Source organism: Carassius carassius, chromosome 5 (genome assembly GCF_963082965.1).
Source record: "Carassius carassius chromosome 5, fCarCar2.1, whole genome shotgun sequence".
In the NCBI taxonomy this organism is placed as follows: Eukaryota; Metazoa; Chordata; class Actinopteri; order Cypriniformes; family Cyprinidae; genus Carassius; species Carassius carassius.
The window spans coordinates 26,053,842-26,073,164 of NC_081759.1; the positions used below are offsets into that span (position 1 = coordinate 26,053,842).

The 19,323-nt window shown below is 37.1% G+C and overlaps 1 protein-coding gene across 12 annotated transcripts in view; it reads left to right on the forward strand.

Annotated features, from left to right (window-relative positions):
- The window catches only part of LOC132141079 (nuclear receptor corepressor 1-like), an 87,382-nt gene that overhangs the window by 15,850 nt on the left and 52,209 nt on the right, over positions 1–19,323 (forward strand). For all 12 annotated transcript variants that reach the window (XM_059550274.1, XM_059550273.1, XM_059550284.1 and 9 more), the window contains exons 3-14: positions 2,393–2,484; positions 2,869–3,070; positions 3,219–3,398; positions 6,739–6,852; positions 7,780–7,836; positions 7,932–7,984; positions 12,687–12,753; positions 14,228–14,400; positions 16,066–16,156; positions 17,079–17,257; positions 17,350–17,404; positions 18,125–18,226. In XM_059550274.1, coding sequence (XP_059406257.1) covers positions 2,393–2,484; positions 2,869–3,070; positions 3,219–3,398; positions 6,739–6,852; positions 7,780–7,836; positions 7,932–7,984; positions 12,687–12,753; positions 14,228–14,400; positions 16,066–16,156; positions 17,079–17,257; positions 17,350–17,404; positions 18,125–18,226 — 1,365 coding nt within the window. The remainder of the gene's footprint in view (positions 1–2,392; positions 2,485–2,868; positions 3,071–3,218; positions 3,399–6,738; positions 6,853–7,779; positions 7,837–7,931; positions 7,985–12,686; positions 12,754–14,227; positions 14,401–16,065; positions 16,157–17,078; positions 17,258–17,349; positions 17,405–18,124; positions 18,227–19,323) is intronic.

Below are 19,323 nucleotides of genomic sequence, written 5' to 3' on the forward strand. Positions count from 1 at the left end.
AGCTCTTGTCAATGCTTGCGTCTGTTGTTGTTTCAGTCTTGGCTATTTTGTTGTTCCATCTCTTTAGTTTTGCTTTTCTAACGTGAAATGATGGGTCGGGTCAGTGTTGCCACCTTGTGGAAAAACTGCTTAATGCAAAACCAACTCAATGTACAAACAGGTGCATTTCAATGAAATAAAATGTTGTGGAAAAGTTCATTTATTTTAGTAATTCAACTCAAATTGTGAGGCGGTAATTAAAGCAAAAGGAGCCCTTACCAAGTATTGAGTACAGTAAATAAACATACTTTCCAGAAGGCCAACAGTTCACTAAATTTTTTTTTTTATTATTATTATTATTGGTCTTCTGAAGTATTCTAATTTGTTGTGAATTGGTGGGTTTCTGTTAAATGTGAGCCAAAATTATCAGAATTAAAAGAACCAAAGACTTAAACTGCTTCAGTCTGTGTGCATTGAATTCATTTAATACACGAGTTTCACAATTTGAGTTGAATTACTGAAATTAACTTTTCCACGGCATTCTAATTTATTGAGATGCACCTGTATGCGACTTGGTCATACAAGTTATGTGTGATAACAAAACTTCTATTCAGGTGACGAAATTTGCATCACTCGCAAGGTATGCAGACCTGCAAGTATGTGTAAAATCCAAAGTATACTTTGGCTTTAAGGATGGTTTAAGAAAAATATTTTAAAATAATAACAAATACAACCATCTACATTGCAAGTAAATCACTCACATATGCGACTAAATCTTCCTTCTGGCTGCTAAATGATGTCTAATATTAGCCAATGGCTAATAAATTCGTAGATTTTACTCAGCAGTGTGTTAGTTGGAGGCTAAGTATATAACGAGGCACAGATATAATTTCACTCGCGAACACTCCGTCAGACGATCTGTGCTTATTTTTTTTTCAGTTCATCTCAATGGATGCGCAGCGCACCTGTATTTAATGTACCATAAACTCTAGTGTTAAGGCGCACAAATCGCCGTCGTTTTCTCTCACACACACGAAGAGAGAGAGAGAGAGAGAGAGAGAGAGAATTGACGCGCTACATTTAAACAATATTCTTTGTTGTATTTTCCTGTCAAAATAACGGCGTTCTTATGGAAGTCTTCAGCATTCAAGAACTACCAGATTTTCCGGTAGTGGGTGGAGTTAATGCACGAACGGCAATCTCATTGGCTGGCGCTCACCTATTATCGTACCTGTTCTGATTTCGGCAAATCAGTTCAAACGAACACACAAAACCTAATTAATATTCATGAATCCAGCAGCTCACTAATCCTTAGTAAGTTTTATAGTTCTTATTAGTAGGAATCGTATTATTATTATTATTATTATCTCATCAGTATTTTTGTAGGTTTTTTCCCAATTTTTGTTGATTGCTTGACTGACTGGCGAGTAAACTAAAAAATTTACTAGCTAATGGCGATTCAATTAACAAAGGTGTCCGTAGAGAGTTGAAATAACAGTTTGCATTATCAAGCTGCCTGACTGACTTTTTTTGCTGTTATAATAACTGGAAGCTTAAAGCCTTGCATAAGTTACAAATGCTTGTGCTTGCTCTTGTTAAAAATAGTTTTTTTTTTTTAGTTTTAGCATTACATCTTTGAGCACCACCACTACAGCTATGTAGTAATTAATGTTTAATATTGTTTCACAATATTACTGTTTCAACAACATTTTTGGTCAAATTAATGCAGTCTTGATGAGCATAAGAGACTTGTTTCAAAAATGTTACAAAACCTAAGCTTTGGAATGGTAGCGTATTTCTGAGAAATGTATCTGATCAAGTGTCCGATTAACAATATCTATATACATGACCATAGCTAGTCTGATGATTCAAACAGGAATTACTTAAGACCAACTAGTTGTTCTAAGAACCCATAACTGGTGAGTTTCAAATATAAAATTTGCACTGAATAATTGTGATGCATGAGCGCTGTAACGCTTGATAGTGTCACGTTTGATAATGGAAATAATTATTTAGCTTGCTGTTGTAGTTTTTTTTGTCTGGTTCTTTAAAACTGAACTTTAGTCTGATAGTTTGCTGGTGTCTGTGGTTTTCTAATGGAATGGTGAATTGAGGGTTTGATGATCAATCTCTTCTATAGCAGTGAATGTGTTACAGATAGCTGTATGTCCGTGTTTTTTGAAACAATGTTCTACTAGAATGTAAAACAGACTTGTGCTGGTGTGTTCTTGACTCTCTGGGGTGGCTGTCTTGTCACAGTGTATTTTTTCCTCTTTATACCTTTCATTCTTTCTCACATACATACACACTATTTGTCATTTTTCTTTAAGGCTTCTGAGTCCTTATCCATGAGGTCCTTATGCTTTTTGTTTTGCCCAGTGTTCCTATCTGATGTGTGCGTCTGTTTGTTCAGGAGTTCCCGGTACCCGACTACCGTACCCCTCTGCAGGACCAGCAGCGCCGCAGGCCTTCACTTCTGTCCGAATTCCACCCTGGGACTGAGAGGTGACACAACCGCCTCTCCTCTGGGTTGAGACATAATCATTGTTTTAAATTTAATTCTGCCCTATTTAAAGATAGCGTATGATGAAAATGACCATATTTTCTTTCAGAAATATGTGAGTGTGTTTCTTCTTTTAAACCATTGAGCCTCCAAACTTTTGAGTTTGTGTGTGTGTTTGACAGTTGTTTAATATGCTACTAATTCCAAATCCCAGAGAAATGCAGTTCTTGGTTGACAATATGTGATTGGAATATAAGTGCATTATGTTGCGATTCACAAGTAATTGTTTTGAGATCAAATTTTTTTTTTTCAGTAATATTGTTTTTTTGCTGAGGTTTTTGAAGCATAATAATTGTCATTATAAGTATCTCTTCCAAATCCTGCAGGCCACCAGAGCGCAGACATGGTTATGAGCAACAGTTTCATGCCATCTCGGCTCAGCAGGAGCAGGAGACTCTCGAGGCCAAGCGTCCCCGCATCGAGAACCTATCTGAAACACACTTTTCAAGAGCTCAGCCCACCGGCATCGTACTGCACCCTCCACAGAGCATACAGGACAGCATCAGGACCACTGGAGAGGTCAAGAAGGTAATAAGTGTGTGTGTGGATGTAAGAGATTTAAATATGTCCTCATTCTATAAAACAAAATGCTATTTGCTTTTTTTTTTATAAAGGTGATTTGAAGGTTTGTACTTACTCTTGTGCTCTCTCTTTTTTCCCCCAATTTCTGGGACAGGAAGCCCAGTTTAGTGTGAAGGTGGAGGCCTCGTCCCCAGGTGGAGTTCCACAGGTGGGTGAGGATGCAGACACATCGCCCTCCAAACTCTCCAAAGAGGAGTTGATTCAGAGCATGGACCGCGTGGACCGTGAGATTGCCAAGGTCGAGCAGCAGATTTTCAAACTGAAAAAGAAACAGGTGTGTACCCTGACTGAACACAGATGCACAGAGAGACTTTAACACTGCTACTGCTCAAGAACTACTTGTTTTAAGCTCTAAGCTATAGTTCATTTTGCAAATAAATGGCAAATTTTGTTGCTAGTTTTGTGATGACAAGATTTGTTTGTTTTTGTTTGTTTGTTTGTTTAAAGCTCCCTTATGTCGCGTTTCCACCAAAATTACCCGGATCAATTGTACCAGGAACTTTTTTCCCCAGAAACTATTTTCTCCCCAGACCTGTTGCTTTCTGCGTTTCTACCACGGTTTAAAGCACCGTGAAGGTTAGGCAAATAGTCTGGTGACATACGTCTGGGTGCGTTTCTCAATGCAAAGTACGCAAATTTTGGACTTGCATCCTCGGTAGTTCGGACTTTGCGCATCCGACTCGGGAGTGTGATGTCCGCGATGACACAAATCCGGTAATTCTGCAAAGAGCAGTGTACTTGATAACATCAGTCAGCTCGCCTTGGCTACTGCAATTTTCCTCACTGTATATTTACAATAAAACTAAATATGATATGAAATACCACTGCCTCCTTTCGTTTTCATTTAAACAAAATAATTGCCGCAGAAATGTGATTAGTTCAGGGAAATGTGTATATATACAGCCATTACAATGAAAATTTATATTATATCAATTGCCTCTTTTAATTAAATTTTAACATATAGATAAATTGAATACAGACAGATTACCTGTTAGATTTACCCAAAACAAATGATATTTTATCTTTAACCACTAAATAGACATCAGAGCCAATGGTAAATGTCAGAAGGTCTAGCCGAGGTGAGGCTGCTCTCGGCGGACACTTGATTACTAAGCTCCTGCTGATCGCGTGGAGCTGACCGTCTCCGAAATCGGCAAAACATTTTTAAATAGGCGCTGTCTTTATAAATAAACTACAGATTTGAGTTTTAAACAACTATATTCTCGCCTGAAATACATTTAAAATTACATTTCATGACACAATAACAGTAATATTTTGAAAATAATCCAAATAAATGGTGGTTGAAATCACAATACTGCATGAACTCAACCAATCAGCATGCTCAGCACCCAAGTCCCGCCCCCGAAAGTTTGGGAACTTTGGAAAAGTACTACCTCCCCAGCAGGGACTTTCTGAGGGGCATTTTTTTTATTCAGAACTTAATTTAGTTCCTGGTACCAGCCCAAAGTCCCTAGCTCCTGGGTAAAGTTCCAGCGGTGGAAACACGACTTTACTCTGGTTTTCACCGCTAGAAGCAGACTGGGTTTTTGATTCTGTATTTATCAATAAGAAGTCCCTCCAGGATTTTGCAATTCTGCGATCACTGAGTTTATCGCGAAATTAAGCGAACACTGCAATTTTAGCAAGAGCTCATACATTTTCGGAATTGCCGCAGATTTTGTTTAGACATACCCCGTGACGTCATCGCATTGTCCCGTGATGATACACAGTACTTGGAGATAGTGAAGAGAGCAGTCAAATTCACTGCAGAAACAATAAAATCTCTGTGAAATCTTGTGAGAACGAGAAGTATTCAAATTCTGTTAAAGCTACAGATATCAGAACACACGCCACTGATGTGGAAATAAGGAAAAACATTGTTCACTAAACACAAATCACCACTATTCACAATGGATTTAAAACTACAGGAACAGGAAATTATATTTTTGAGTGTTTTTAAATGCTTCAAAAAACGTTTCCCAGCACTTCAAAGCTTTAATTATTACCGAATTTAAGTATTGCCCCGATTTAGGCAACCACTGTATTTTAATCATGATCTAAACAAATATGCTGCATACTTGCAACATGAGCAGTTTTTTTTACCTAAATAGGGTTGTATAATTTCGAAATTTGAAGCAAAATCAGAATGATTTGACTTCAGTTTTGTGAAACTATTCATAAAAAATATCTGCATGAAACATCAGACGAGCTGAATGAGATGCAGCTTCACTCTCTGCCAGCAGGTGGAGCTTAAAGTGTTTCCTTGGTACCCTCTGTAAACAAATGCAGTGCTGTAGTTATGAACTTTAATATACATTATACAGAGGCAAGATGAAAAGAAAAAATACCATCTTAACTTTTCTAAAGACATTAAGTTCCCCTCAGACATGCATTCATGTAAACTCCTACCCCTAAATTAATTGATTTGTTTAGCATCTCAATCGATTTTTTTTAATCGATTTTCAACTGGCTCACGGTTAATCGTTACATCCCTAGTAAATGCAGACATCAAATAGACATCTCTGAGATGTACATGTGCGATTAGCGTGAGTGCTTTACTGTCAGGTGCTGGTGCCACCTTCTGTAGAGCTTAATGGCACTGGTTATGGTGTCCTCAAATGTTAGTCTGGAGCCCTACAATGGTTCTCGAAGTCAGAAAAGTCATAACAATGTTAGAAGAACGTTGTCTGTGGTATATTTTCACTGCAAAACAATACGAAATGTCACAAATATCACCATAAATCTTTAGAAAAGCTGCAGCAATCATTTTTGGCAACAAAAATCTTCAAAAAGTCCCATGAAATCCTGAAGGGACTGAATAAGCCTTGTGGTGAAATGTTGCTCATCACAACCTTTTTTTCTTATCCAACTGTTTTTGCTTTTTGATGGCGATGCCAAATCCTTCAGGCTTGATAGGCAGCAAGTGTACACATTCATTCCTCACTCCGTCTACTATCTTCTTTTTCTTAAATATCTGATTAAAGAGAAACTAGGATGCTGGTTTCAGATACTTTCCCTTCTGACCCGATGGTGAAAATGTGACAGAAAAACAACAAACAGTTATCTTACATTTTATACCACTGTCTTTATTGTCTTAAAAGATCTTTGTCTTTTACATGTTTGTTCACTTGTGGTATTGGAGATGAAGAAAGTCTCACTTCAACAGAACTTTAATAATGCACTGCAGTTTGAAAAGGGAGGTCAACAGAGGAAATTTGTTGAGAACTTACATGAATGTAATAGTACACCTCTGCACATCACTTTGATATTTGTGAGAAGGTTTTATTGGGTCTGCTGTAATCATTCATCCCTATGATTATTGGTGCTTACTGAGGCAAGTATCACTGTAATTATTGCTCTTACTTTTAACCATACTTATAACCAATTTCCCCCACCATTTCTGCTAAAGACATGAATGATGCTTCAATTTGTGTGCTAAAAAAGGTCTGTTTTTACTTTTCAAAGCAATATGTTTTGTGAGTTAACTTGAGCTATCAAAATGGGTGAATTCCTGGTTTCATGTTCAGAAAATTTTTATTACTGTATATGTCTGTTTAAATGCTTGTTTCAGACTTTAGGTTCAAGGTATTTTTGTCATGTCTGTTGTGTCTTAGCAACAACTGGAGGAGGAGGCAGCAAAGCCAGTTGAGCCAGAAAAGCCGGTGACTCCGCCTCCTGTGGAACACAAACATCGCAGCATCGTCCAGATCATTTATGATGAAAACCGGGTATGAACCCATTGACACCTGATGTCTCTCTCACACTCAGAAACCTAGCAGAGTGTGCTCTTTACAGATCATGTTCAGTTGTGCAATCATGTCGCAGAGTGCAAATAGTTTCCTTAGAGTCTTTGATCACCTCTGGGGAAAGATAATCAATTACTAATTGAACTCTGTTAAGAGGGTTCTTTGGACATTTTATTGTTGACAGAGTGTGATGTGACTGTCTAAGAGCATATGGCTTTAAATAGGAGACAAGGCAAAGTATGAACTTTAAAGGGGACATCGGATGCCCATTTTCCACAAGTTGGTATATATCTGTATAATACTTTACAGCTAGCTATCTGCATATGTGGTTTTTGTTTGCTTGTTTTGGAAGGAAAGTTAACTGAGCACATTAACGGATGAGACTTAGGTAAAGTGGGTGAGAGAGAAAGAAGTACTGATGTCCAGATGAGGCAAAACTACAGCACCCTGGTCTGGGAACATCAATAGACTTCCTGCTTCCATCAAGAAGCAGTTGCACACACACACACACACACACACACGCACACAACACATATTTGGTAGGTGCTTGCAGCTGTTACAAAAACAGATTGTAGATTTGAGTGTAAAGAATTGTGGGATTGTGTAATGGAGGCGTTTCCCAGACAGAACATTACAGCTCAGGAAATGGTGATTTTTTTGGCATGTTTATTTTTACTCCCTTTCACCCTGGAGGAGAAAATGTTTTCCAAACAAGTAATAAATTGTTTGTCAGCTTAAACAATTTGTGTTTCTGCTGCTGAAACGCACAAAGCTTCACACATTCTGTCTGCATCAAAGTTAGAAGTCAACAAATGAGAGCACAGTTCGTTCGTTTAGTGTGGTGTTTATCTAACCACAAGGACATACATCTGTCTCTTTTACCAACATTCTGTCTCTGTCGTGCTACAGAAAAAGGCAGAAGAAGCCCATAAGATACTGGAAGGGCTGGGGCCTAAAGTGGAGCTGGTGAGTGCTGTGTGAAATGATTTTCTGATGCAATAGATTGTGTGTGAGTTTGCTCTTCTAGATAATCTGCAGCCATTTCCTCTGTCTCTCCACAGCCTCTGTATAACCAGCCCTCTGATACTAAAGTCTACCATGACAACATTAATACGTGAGTATCTGCTTTCTGCAAGCTAACAGTAAATAATTCTAATGGTGGCTTTTACCGTACATTCCTAAAGTAATCCTTTGCTGTCTCTAAAAACATTACTAATGTAATTACACATTTAAATGCAATTTATACTTTTATTTTAAGACGAAATGACACATACAGACTATTGTCTTTAAATTTTAATATCTTGTATACTAGCTGACAGTGTGAAGTGCTCTGAGAGCCTAGAAAAGCGCTATATAAATGTAATGAATTATTATTATTATTACCTGCGATTTGTGTGTCCCATTTAAAGCCGTCACATCATATTTTCACCATATGACTTGTTTGAAAAGTAATCACATTGAAGGTATTATCATGGTATCTATAGAAATGTTGATTAAATAAATCAATAATGCATTAAGTAGCAGCCACACACTGTATTGGGGTTGTCTTTTTATGACAGGTGGCAACCAGCATTAAGGTGCAAGACTGCCACCTTCTATGTTTAATGCATCAACCAGACTGACTGTGAATTATCTCTGATATAAGTGTGTGTGATATTAACAAATAGCAAAATGTAAAAATATGATGGTTATTGTCAATGCAGTGCAATGCAAAGTCAATACACAATGCAGACTCTGAAAACGGTCTGTTCCCTTGGAGTTTTGAATAGAAGGCAGATTTTTTTTGGAGGCTGGTGCAAACAAGTGGGTATTTTATATCAAGTATTTTATTTTATTTTTTTTTCAAAAAAGCAGCATGAACCTTGAGGTTCTTGTATGTAAGCTTTAATTTCTCACCCACATCATCTTGGTTGTCAGTCCCCTTCAAGCAGCCAACAGACAGTTGATGTGGTATGGTGTGTGCTGAGTCATTTAAATGAGGCAAACAGTGACTCGCCAGCTAATCATAGGTGGGTTAAAGTGAAACTACTGTGTGTATGTAGACAGGTCAACGTCGGTCAGTCTGTTTGTGTGTTGCATCCGGTCGACTCAGACAGTCTTCCACACATAGAGGGTGTGTATGTGAGGTAGAAAACCCTCAATTATCATGAATCAGAAGAAACCGTTCTATCGTGGACTACTATTCAAAAATGTTTTGGCTCAAAAGATCTGATTTTTAGTAAATTATTTTAAATTATATGAATATTAAACAAGGATGCATCAAATTGATAAAGTGGCTAAAGAAAATGTATAATCTTACAAAATATTTATATTAATAAGTTTCTTGAGCACCAAATCATTATACTAGAATGACTTCTGAAGGATCACATGACACTGAAGAAAATGGCTGCTGAAAACTCAGCTTTGCCATCACAGAAATAAATGACATTTTAAAATATATAAAAATAGGCAAGTTATTTTGAAATTGTACCGTTTAAAATTTTTTGTGTTTCTATATTTTTTAATAGGGTTGTGACGATAACCGCATAACCACGGTGTTGAAGTCATCACCATCACTGCACCTTTTTTTTAAAAATAGTTTTTTTTGGCTCGTGAAAGTTATATAAATGCTTATATCAAGAGCATGCTCACTGAAAACAACAGAGAACAAAACAGCGTTGGATGAAGTAGGTTATAGCCCTGCATGGATCTCAAATATAGGCCCTAGCCAATCTTTTTTTCTGCATCTCCCAAAACAGATTATATTATACTGTTTCAGCTATTCAATAGTTCAGTTTTGTGTGTAATGGGAAAGTTATTTTATTTCGTTTAGGTTTTTTATAAAGTTAATTTAGAAAAACGTTTGGAGCATTTTATTTTGTTCGTTAAATGTACGTTTTTGTTTTTTAAAGTAATGACCAAGCGGCCAGTGGCAGACAATGAGTTGATCATAGCCTATGTTTTGATCAATTTAGCCTTTTCAAATTATCATGACTTGCCTAAAATAGAATATATAGATATAGTTTAAGCATATCACAATGTTAGTTTAAAGGTTTAACCTAGATACATGTGCACTGTTAGACGCATATCCGATCGTTTGTGAGGAGAGTGGAAGCTCCAGGCCAAGGAGGTGCCAGGGCTATCACTTGCAATTTTTTTCCAACAATGGAAACAACTTAGAATAGGCAGTCATTTTTGCTCATAAAGGTAAGAGTAATACGTCATTTTAAAGGTCTACTTTTGTTTGTGTACACTCACAATATCACCAAAACATTGCGTTTATAAAATAAAAAAAACAAACACTTTCTGCCATCTCTGGCTTGAACAAGAGTGCATTAAATTACTACTTTGAAATAATTCAAATCGTAAAAAGGATCTCTTGCATTGTGTAAGTCATGCATTTCCCATTAAAGGCATATCCATTGAGGAGATCATTGATTTTTCATCACCATAATTGATGGATGTCTGAAATATAAAAATAAGGAAATTAAAATTTGCGTTTTATTTTAGAATTTGGTACAATGAAAAAATAAACACAAATTATTTTGGCTTAAAATTGTAAAGCTGCTTTTATGTTCTGAATTTTATGTTGCTCTGTTCTGAATACCATAAAATGATTTGCTGCAACGCAATTTTGTCTCGTGAATATATTTATTAGTCTGTTTTTTTTTTTTTTTTTATCCATGCAGCAAATGATTTAAAAACCGCTTTTATATAAAGACTTATCTCAGGTCTGAGCACTCATGTACAACACACAGTGCGTACAGCCGTACATCTGCAGATGCCACTGTTCCTTCCGAAGTTCAAGGGGCTGCTGGAGAAAAAAAACGGCTTCCCACGCAGGGGAGAGGGACAGTCCATTAAACACACGGGAGGTTTATTTTGTGTGTGTGTGTCTTCTTCTTATTAATTACCAGGCTAGGTTTCAGTATGTCTACAGTTCAATAAATACACAATATCAATCCAATCCGGTACCAAAAAGAATCCGTGCAGACACTGAAGTCGCAAGGTATGTGCAGGAGGAAGCCCTTGATCTGCACTCTGATCCGCTTGCCTGGTGGCGGGATAATCAGGCTTAGATTCCTGCACGGGCCTCAAATTTAGGCTCGAGATGCTCCGGCCCTAGCCCGGCCAATGTCCTACAGCTTATACGAATTACCGGCCTGAGCCCGTCTTTTTCCCCCTTCTCCCTAAACAGCTTATACTACTGTTTCAGCAATTAAAGTAGTTCAGTTTTGTATGTAATAGCAAAGTGATTGTATTTCATTTCGTTTTTTTATTTTTTATCAAGTTAATTTAGAAAAATGTTTGGAGCATTTTTTGTTTGTTAAATATAAGTTTTAGTTTTTTTTTTTTAAGTAATGACCAAGCGGCCAGCAGCAGACAGTGAGCTGATCCTATATTTGATTATTTTAGCCTTCTCAAATCATCACGATTAGCCTTAAATAAAATCTATAGATATAAAACAGTTCAAGCATATAACAATGTTTAACAGGAGTACAAAAATGAACTGAATGATCACTAATTGATGGACACCTAAAATATAAAAATAAGGAGAAGCCTTAAACAGGCCCAGGCCCTAGGGGCACAAAAAAGTTGGGGCCTACGGTCCCGGGCTGAAATGCAGGGCTCAGACTCCATTCCCTCATCTTTCGAAAGTTGCCGGAAAATAAATGACTATATGCGCTACGAGCCCTCCCTTGGAGAGTGTATTCAGTGCAGCTGGCAACATCACTCCATTAAGATCTTTGCTGAAATCAAAGTGAACATGTTGGTTTTCCTGGCAAGAAACTTCAAAACTGAAAAATAAAGCAGCAGGACTTGCCGGTTCACTTAAGCGGCTCAGTAGATTATCAATGATGTTCCTGATGTTCCCTTATGATGCACTTTGATAAACCCGAAATCAGGGGAAAAAAAGCATCTGTTATGTTCCACTTTAAAAATGTTGTTATAAATGTAGCCTTGTTAAGTTGTAGCCTTGTTAAATGATGAAAAACTATTCCATAATTCCTATTAAACTCAAAAGATATCGAAAAAAAAGTTAAAATACAATTTTATTTTATTATTGTTAATATAATTAGCTGTTTTAATATTAAAGAAGACAGACTGCTTAATTATTAATTTCCATGTTCATTTACAAGCTGCAAGCATCCTTTTTAAATCATTATATTTCCTCGAGGGAGGGGGTTTGTGATTAACCGCCAAACCGCAGTGATTTGTTGTGTCTTCACCGCGAGAAAAATCCCATACCATCACAGCCCTATTTTTGAATCAAATAAATGCAGCCTTGGCAATAATGAGACTTCTTTCACAAACATTTAACAATTTAATTGACCCCAAACTTTTAAAATGTAAATATATAAAAGCAGCCTAAAATAAACTGCATTCTGCTCAGCCTACAAGTTACTTTGAATGTTATAATATGATACCAAACCTGGTTTAAAAGTACTTAATATTAATTCATTTATCAGGTGCTTTTATCTAAAGAAAGAAATGTGAGTCATGCTAGGGAGACAGTAACTAGAGAAGTGCCACATTAATTACGCAGAGATACAAAAGTCTGTGTCGCTGCAGAATTGGAGATGAGACGATGTAAAAGGGTAGAGAAGGTTTTTAAAGAGTAAGAAAGTAAGCCTCAAAAAACTTGTGAGTCATAGAATTGTATCTTGAGACGTTTTTTTTTTTTTTTTTTTTTAAGTAGAGACTAGAGAGAACTCGGCTGTTCTGATGGAGTTGGCAGGACTCATTAAGAGGCTGTATTCACCCTGCTTGTCAGTGGGCAGTGTTTGCTCCTTTTATTACAGGGAATGTAAACACACTGGTTTTTATTGCTGCAGGAATCAGATGATGAGGAAGAAACTGATTCTGTTTTTCAAGAGGAGGAACCATGCACGCAAACAGAGGGTAAGTGTCTCTCTTTCCTGTGCTGTGTCAGTGAACGCATGAGTTTGAGTGCATGTTGAGTAAGCGCTCCTCCATCAGGTGAGGTGACTGAAGTTACAGAGAAACTAGAATACTTGTGGGAAAATTAAGAATGGTGTTAACAAAATTGCAGGTGCATTTTCACACCATTTTATGTTAATGACTTTGTAGACAGTGTCTCATAAATGGCATTTTTTTTTAAGCATACAAACACATCTGCTTATGTGCACTTTATGATCACGTTTAGTTTGTGCTTATGGTAAAGAAGTTAAGTGTATGTGTGGGGCAAATATTTATTAAGCTGTATGGAGATGTTACTTCATGACTAATTAAAAAAACAAATAATGAGTTCCATGTTGATCTCTATATATGTCTTATTAGACATGCCCTCATTTGCATTTCAGTCCAATTTTTTCTTGTGATCTTATAATTTGTCATCTGTGTCTGGATTTACACTGCCAGAAGAGGTTAGAGGTTGTTTTCATGTCTCTTTATAACAGTTGTGATACATCTAAATCTGTGGCCTAACTACACGTGGCACAGTGAAGAAGAAAAAAAGGTGCTCGGTAGAAATTCTGCTCCACATAACTGTATATGAAATATTATGTCTTCTGCATGGCTGTTATCATGTCCTGTTATGTTTTTTTGTGGACTGAAAAAAAGTCTTGTCACTAAAAGTGTTGTCAGCACTGTGTTGTGCTGTTTAGGGACCCCTTATAGATCGCCCATGGTTATGAAGATTGGCCCGTTCCCTCTGTGTGTGTCTGTCTTTCTTTTTCTTTTGTGGTTCAGGACTGTTGAATGGTTGATGTTTTCTTTAACTGCTGTGCTAAAAATAAGCTTCTTAAGCTGCAAGGAAGCATAATGATTTAAATATATATAAATAGGTTTGTTCTCAGGAAGGTATGGTTCAGTGCAATTGCTTGTTAGTAGACCGGGTCGGTCAGACCCTCTGGACCAAGAACAGTCAGACTGGTGACATGGCCAAAAGCCAAGAGGAAGGTTAACTGTTCAGAGAGATGAAAAACAAGCTGTTTTTTGTTTTGTGTGTACCATGGTACAGACACAAGCACACTTGTTTCTCTTTGCAGGTCTTTATTGAGGCTCCGCTTGTTGAACCTCTTTGTTCTTGTTCATTCGTTGTTTCTGGCTCACTGTATCTTCGTCTGACTCTTTCTCTCTGTCCTTTCAGGTTTATATGTCACACTTAGAACTTTATCAAACAGATCAATTTGCAAATAGGAGTTCATTTAAATAGTTCTAGTCGTACCATCAGTAAAATTCATGCTTTGGTCAGTATTATTTTTAATTTTTTTTTTTTGTGTGTGTGCTTTTGACTGCATTAAAAAAAACATTAAGTGAATATTATTTTTGTTTACTTGGATAATTACTCATAATCACTGTCAAATACTGATTTAGTTTTACTTTGCTAAAATGTTTTCTGCACGGGCCTTAGGAACAGAAAATTTGCCAGCGGTATGATGAGCTGATGACGGAGTGGGAGAAAAAAGTCGAGCGAATGGAAAACAACCCACGCCGCAAAGCCAAGGAAACCCGCACACGTGAATACTACGAGAGGCAGTTTCCTGAGATCCGCAAACAGCGCGAGCAACAGGAGCGCTTCCAGAGGTCAGTCAGGCTCCCAAGTTTCTATGATGACCCAATGAACGCTCTGTCATACACATTTAACAGTATTGCGTTTCCCTGACACAGATGTGATGTAACATCTTGTGTAAACACTTGAGGCACTGTGTTCTGTCCTGACTCAGCAGTTGGCCAATCAGCATTGAGGATCGCGTGGGTGCTAGGGTCAGAGGTCAATCTGTGATAGTTCCTGGTACAGAGGTTACAGGGCTTCCCTGAATTACAGGGAAATCTTTCTGGAACAGCACTAAAGCAGAACAGAAGAACATCACATACCGCTGACCTTGATTAACCAGAAACACAGACGCTGTTGTTTTTGCTGATAAAACAAAATCTTATCAAGCAAAGTAGTCCGTTTATAGATACAGAAATATTTATTGCACAAGATTTTGCCAGTGTGGCTTTCCGCCTTAGACTTCACCTAAACATAAGATGAAAATTGAAGAACTGAACTGCTCCGACTGATTCAGTCAGTGAGTGAGTGAGGCTAATTAAAAATAAATCAGATCAAGATTGATATTTGGTAATCTTCTCTGTACGCCTTAAATATACATCGATTCTTATTAAATCCACAAATGTTGGTCAATTTCTATTTTTCTTTTATTGTTTGATTAACATTAAACACAACCAGCAGTAGGTATATTAAGCTGGTGTCACTTTACGACCGAATACATGGACTAAATACTGATACACAAATCCGGATTTCTGTAAATGTGAACTGCTTTGGCAAAATCATTCAGAATGCGTGCGGGCTAATTTTGAGCTACAGACAAGAAAAGTGAAAAGTGTAGATTTTAAGGTTTCCACAAAAATTAATTAATTAAGGCCTAGTCTAGCAATCCTAATGGTCCAAATAGTAATTAAACATCTTAAATGATCTTTATTTGTACGTTTTCTGAGAGGAGAACTGACAACGCTGACTGACAATTTAAATCACGCACATAAAGGCACTTCCACCAGCGTGCAATCCCGTATACACAGAATTACAGTATTTAAGTAGGCTATTCAAGCAGATGTAATCTGTTATGTTTTAAGTGAAGGTTTGGGGAACTGTTGGGGAAAAACATCTGATGTGTAACATTTTATATTAGATCCGTACAGTACAGTAAAATGCACATTTGAAAGCCATTAGCAGAAGTCAAATGTCATAAATCATTTGGTTATAACCATTGTTTAAAAAACTGTTTCAGTTTTGAAAAATAATTTTACTTCTCAACCCTCTGCATGACCATCTCAGACCTTCTTGTTAGTTCTGGCAATTCGTTCTTTTCCCTAAATTGGTTTTTCTTGTTCACCTCATAAACGTTGCAGGACTCACGTCTGTAGTTCTGTTCCTTCAGATCAAACCATCCAACTTGAATAGTGAGCACTATTTGTCAGTCGTTTGTTTAGACAAGCCAGAGTATGTAGCTATTGTTGCTGGAAGAGTCTCTAAACCAAAGAACTTCAGAGCTCCAGTGCTCATGAATAGACCCGGAGGAATCTCGCCAATAGCTGTAACCACTGCTTCAAAGGCTTTTTGTGGGAGAAGAAACAGGGTGGGACTCTGGTCTAGTAGCTTGCTTGGGAAAGCGCTGTTACATGGTACGGAGACAACAAAGCCAGGAACAGACAAACTCTCTAACCTTGCTTCATCGTTCTTGTCTTTAGGGTGGGCCAGAGGGGGACAGGCCTGTCTGCCACCATCGCAAGAAGTGAACACGAGATATCTGAGATCATTGATGGCCTCTCGGAGCAGGAGGTAAACCACTGATTAATATATCCGAAGTCTGATCCATATAGAAAAAGTCTACCCCAGGTACAGACAATGTAATAGCCAGCAGAGTTGTAGAGCTTCAGTAGGGTAGCAGTTAAACATGCACCCTGGCCGTCTCCTGTACATCAGACTTTATTATTTCCTGTGAGCCATTGCAGTCATTTTATCATCTCACAACCAGATTATGCAGCATTAAATCTGATGTGCTTTGCAGCTTATTTTAATTAAGAATCACCCACTTAGATATGAGAGAGGGAATGGGGGAATGGAGTCCAACCAAACTTTTTGCTTTTGTTTAATGTCAGGCCTACCTGAAAGAGACACTTAAAACAATCATCCAAACAATACTGAATAACTAGAAGAAATATACATAGATTTGTGATCATAACTGATATTAGTCCGAAAATAAGTACTGATTATTTTACAGACAAGAAAACGACACCGGTTATACAATTCTGATTGAGGATTTTAGTTTAATATCATTACTGCATTTACGGTTTTCAAGCTTGCTTCCAAATCTAGCAGTTCTATAATATCACAAATAGTGTTGGCTATTTGAAAAATTGCTTTTGCTTGCCTTTTGTAAGTTGCTTTGGATAAAAGTGTCTGCTAAGAGTATAAAAGTAAAACTATTAAAGATTTGATGCCATTTACTTGGCAAATCCTGTGAAAAAGTGCAGTTTTGTTTCCTAGAGGCCTGATAAAAAAAATGGTTCCTAGTCCTGGAAGTTGTTTCAACCGAGTAATCTTATTGGAGCTTTGTGATTTATTCGTAAGTTGCAAGTTTCCGTGCAGTATGCATCGGACGGTCAGTGAATGGACTGTGGGTGTGCTGTCAGAGGCTGAGACTAGAGTAATATGAACTAGCACTGCAGAAGCATCCTGGACACCTTTTTGTCTCTTGTAGAACAATGAGAAACAGATGAGGCAGTTGTCCGTCATTCCTCCCATGATGTACGATTCCGAACAGCGGAGAGTGAAGTTTATCAACATGAACGGTCTGATGGACGACCCAATGAAGGTCTACAAATCCCGCCAGTTCATGAATGTCTGGACCGAACACGAGAAGGAGATCTTCAAGGAGAAGTGAGTAGCAATGGCTTTTTTTGGGCATGTTAAGTGAATGAGTGTGAATGTGCTGCAGTTTTTTCTCACCTTTGTCTCTTCTGGTGGTATAGGTTTGTGCAGCATCCAAAAAACTTTGGGTTCATTGCTTCATTTCTGGAGAGAAAGGTGGGTTTTCGGTTTTGTGACTTTGAGTATGGTGGACTGCTGTCACACCCAGGATGTCCCTTTTTATGTGGAAAGCTAAGCAGAGAGTTTTTCCTATGGTCTTACAAAATGTATTTACTCTTGTATCAGAGGAAGATGGCCATAGAGGGCAATATCATTTTAAAACTCTTTTTGCACGTACGACACAAAAACAGATGTGTTTGTCTATTTACGGAGTTAAACTATGGAACACCTTGGATTATGAACTGAAGTGCTGCAAAAGTGTTGGTAAATTTAAGAAATTGTATAAAAAAAAAATACAGGAATGTTACAAGAAAAATGATGACTAACACGCTTAAAATGATGATAATTAAGTGTAAAGATAGGTATTACTGAAAATACTTGGTGTTTGGGGTGAGGATTGGGGTTGATCCATTTATAAAGTAGCTGTTTTTTATTTTATTTTTATGTGCACAAATAAGCGACAGGTACCATAAGATTTTCTTCTTCCTGTCCCATTTTTTTTTCTTTTATTCGTTCATGCACGTAATGAATGAATGAATGAAGTTATGTATGTATGACTTGTGCAAATAAATAAATGTTAATCAGTGGATGTTTGAACTGAAGCGCTGTAACCGCTTTACTGACTCAGATCACACTTCCACACCCATTGCATTATGGTATTTTCTTTTCAATTTCAAGCCCAAGTGATACAGCTGTATTTGTTTTCTCTCTCTGCAGTGTGTGTCTGATTGTGTGCTGTACTATTATTTGACCAAGAAGAGTCAGAACTTTAAAACTCTTGTCAGACGGAATTTTGGGAATCGGCGACGAAGGAATCAGGTATTTAAAAAAACAAATTATCTTGACTTAGGCACTTTTCACTTCGTCTAAGCATAGATATGACAAAGTTTGTTATCCAATTGTTCTTTGGATAAAGAAAGTTTGTGTACAGTACACTACTATAAACTGCAGGAATTGTAAGAAGAAATATGAAAGCTATTAAATATAGACTTTGTTTTTAAGCAGCACCAGGATTTTGGAGGATTTTTTTCTGATTATTGTGGTCCCAAAATGATTGCATTGCATTTGCATTGACTTTTCTCAGACATTGTTTGCGTTATAGTTTGTGTTATTGTGCAGTGAATATCCAATAATAATTATATAATTAAATATTATGTAGATGTTTTTGTACTTGCACTGCTGATCAGAAGTTTCTGTTGAACTTCATATTCATCAAAAAAAGCCTGAACAAAATGTATGTGGCAGCACAGCTGTTTTCAAAATGCTAATGATAATAAGAAATGTTTCTTAAGCACCAAACCTGAAGGAGTAATGGCTGCCGAAAATGCAGTATTACGTCATAGGAATAAATAAAACAAAACAAAAATAGAAAACTTTATACATATATATATATAAACTTGCATGGTTTTTATTGTATTTGTGATCAAATAAATGCAGCTTTGGTTTGATCATAAGTAGGGCTGCACGATTAATCGCATGTGATTGTTATGTGTGTGTCGTCAGTAAAGCTTGTCAGCGAACTACAGCTCTGTATGTTAAGTGCACTCCATTTGAAAGCAGGTGATGGATATTTAGTACTAATCACAGAACCGGCTTTACTGACTACACGCACATCACAATCACATGCGATTAATCATGCAGACCTAATCATAAGAGACTTCCTTCAAAAACATGTAACATTTATAAAACATTTAAGTTTTATGACCCCAAACTTTTTAACTGTACAAAGTAAGCACTAAATGACAGTACTGAATGCATATTGTCAATATTAACAGCTACATACTGTAAATTTGCAACTGACATGTTTCAAGACTGGCATTCATTGCAAGACAGAATTTTAGGTAGGTCATAATCCTTTTTCCTCCTGAGTTTTTTCTTCTTTTTTTTGGAAAGATAATTCAAAATTGCAAGCTATT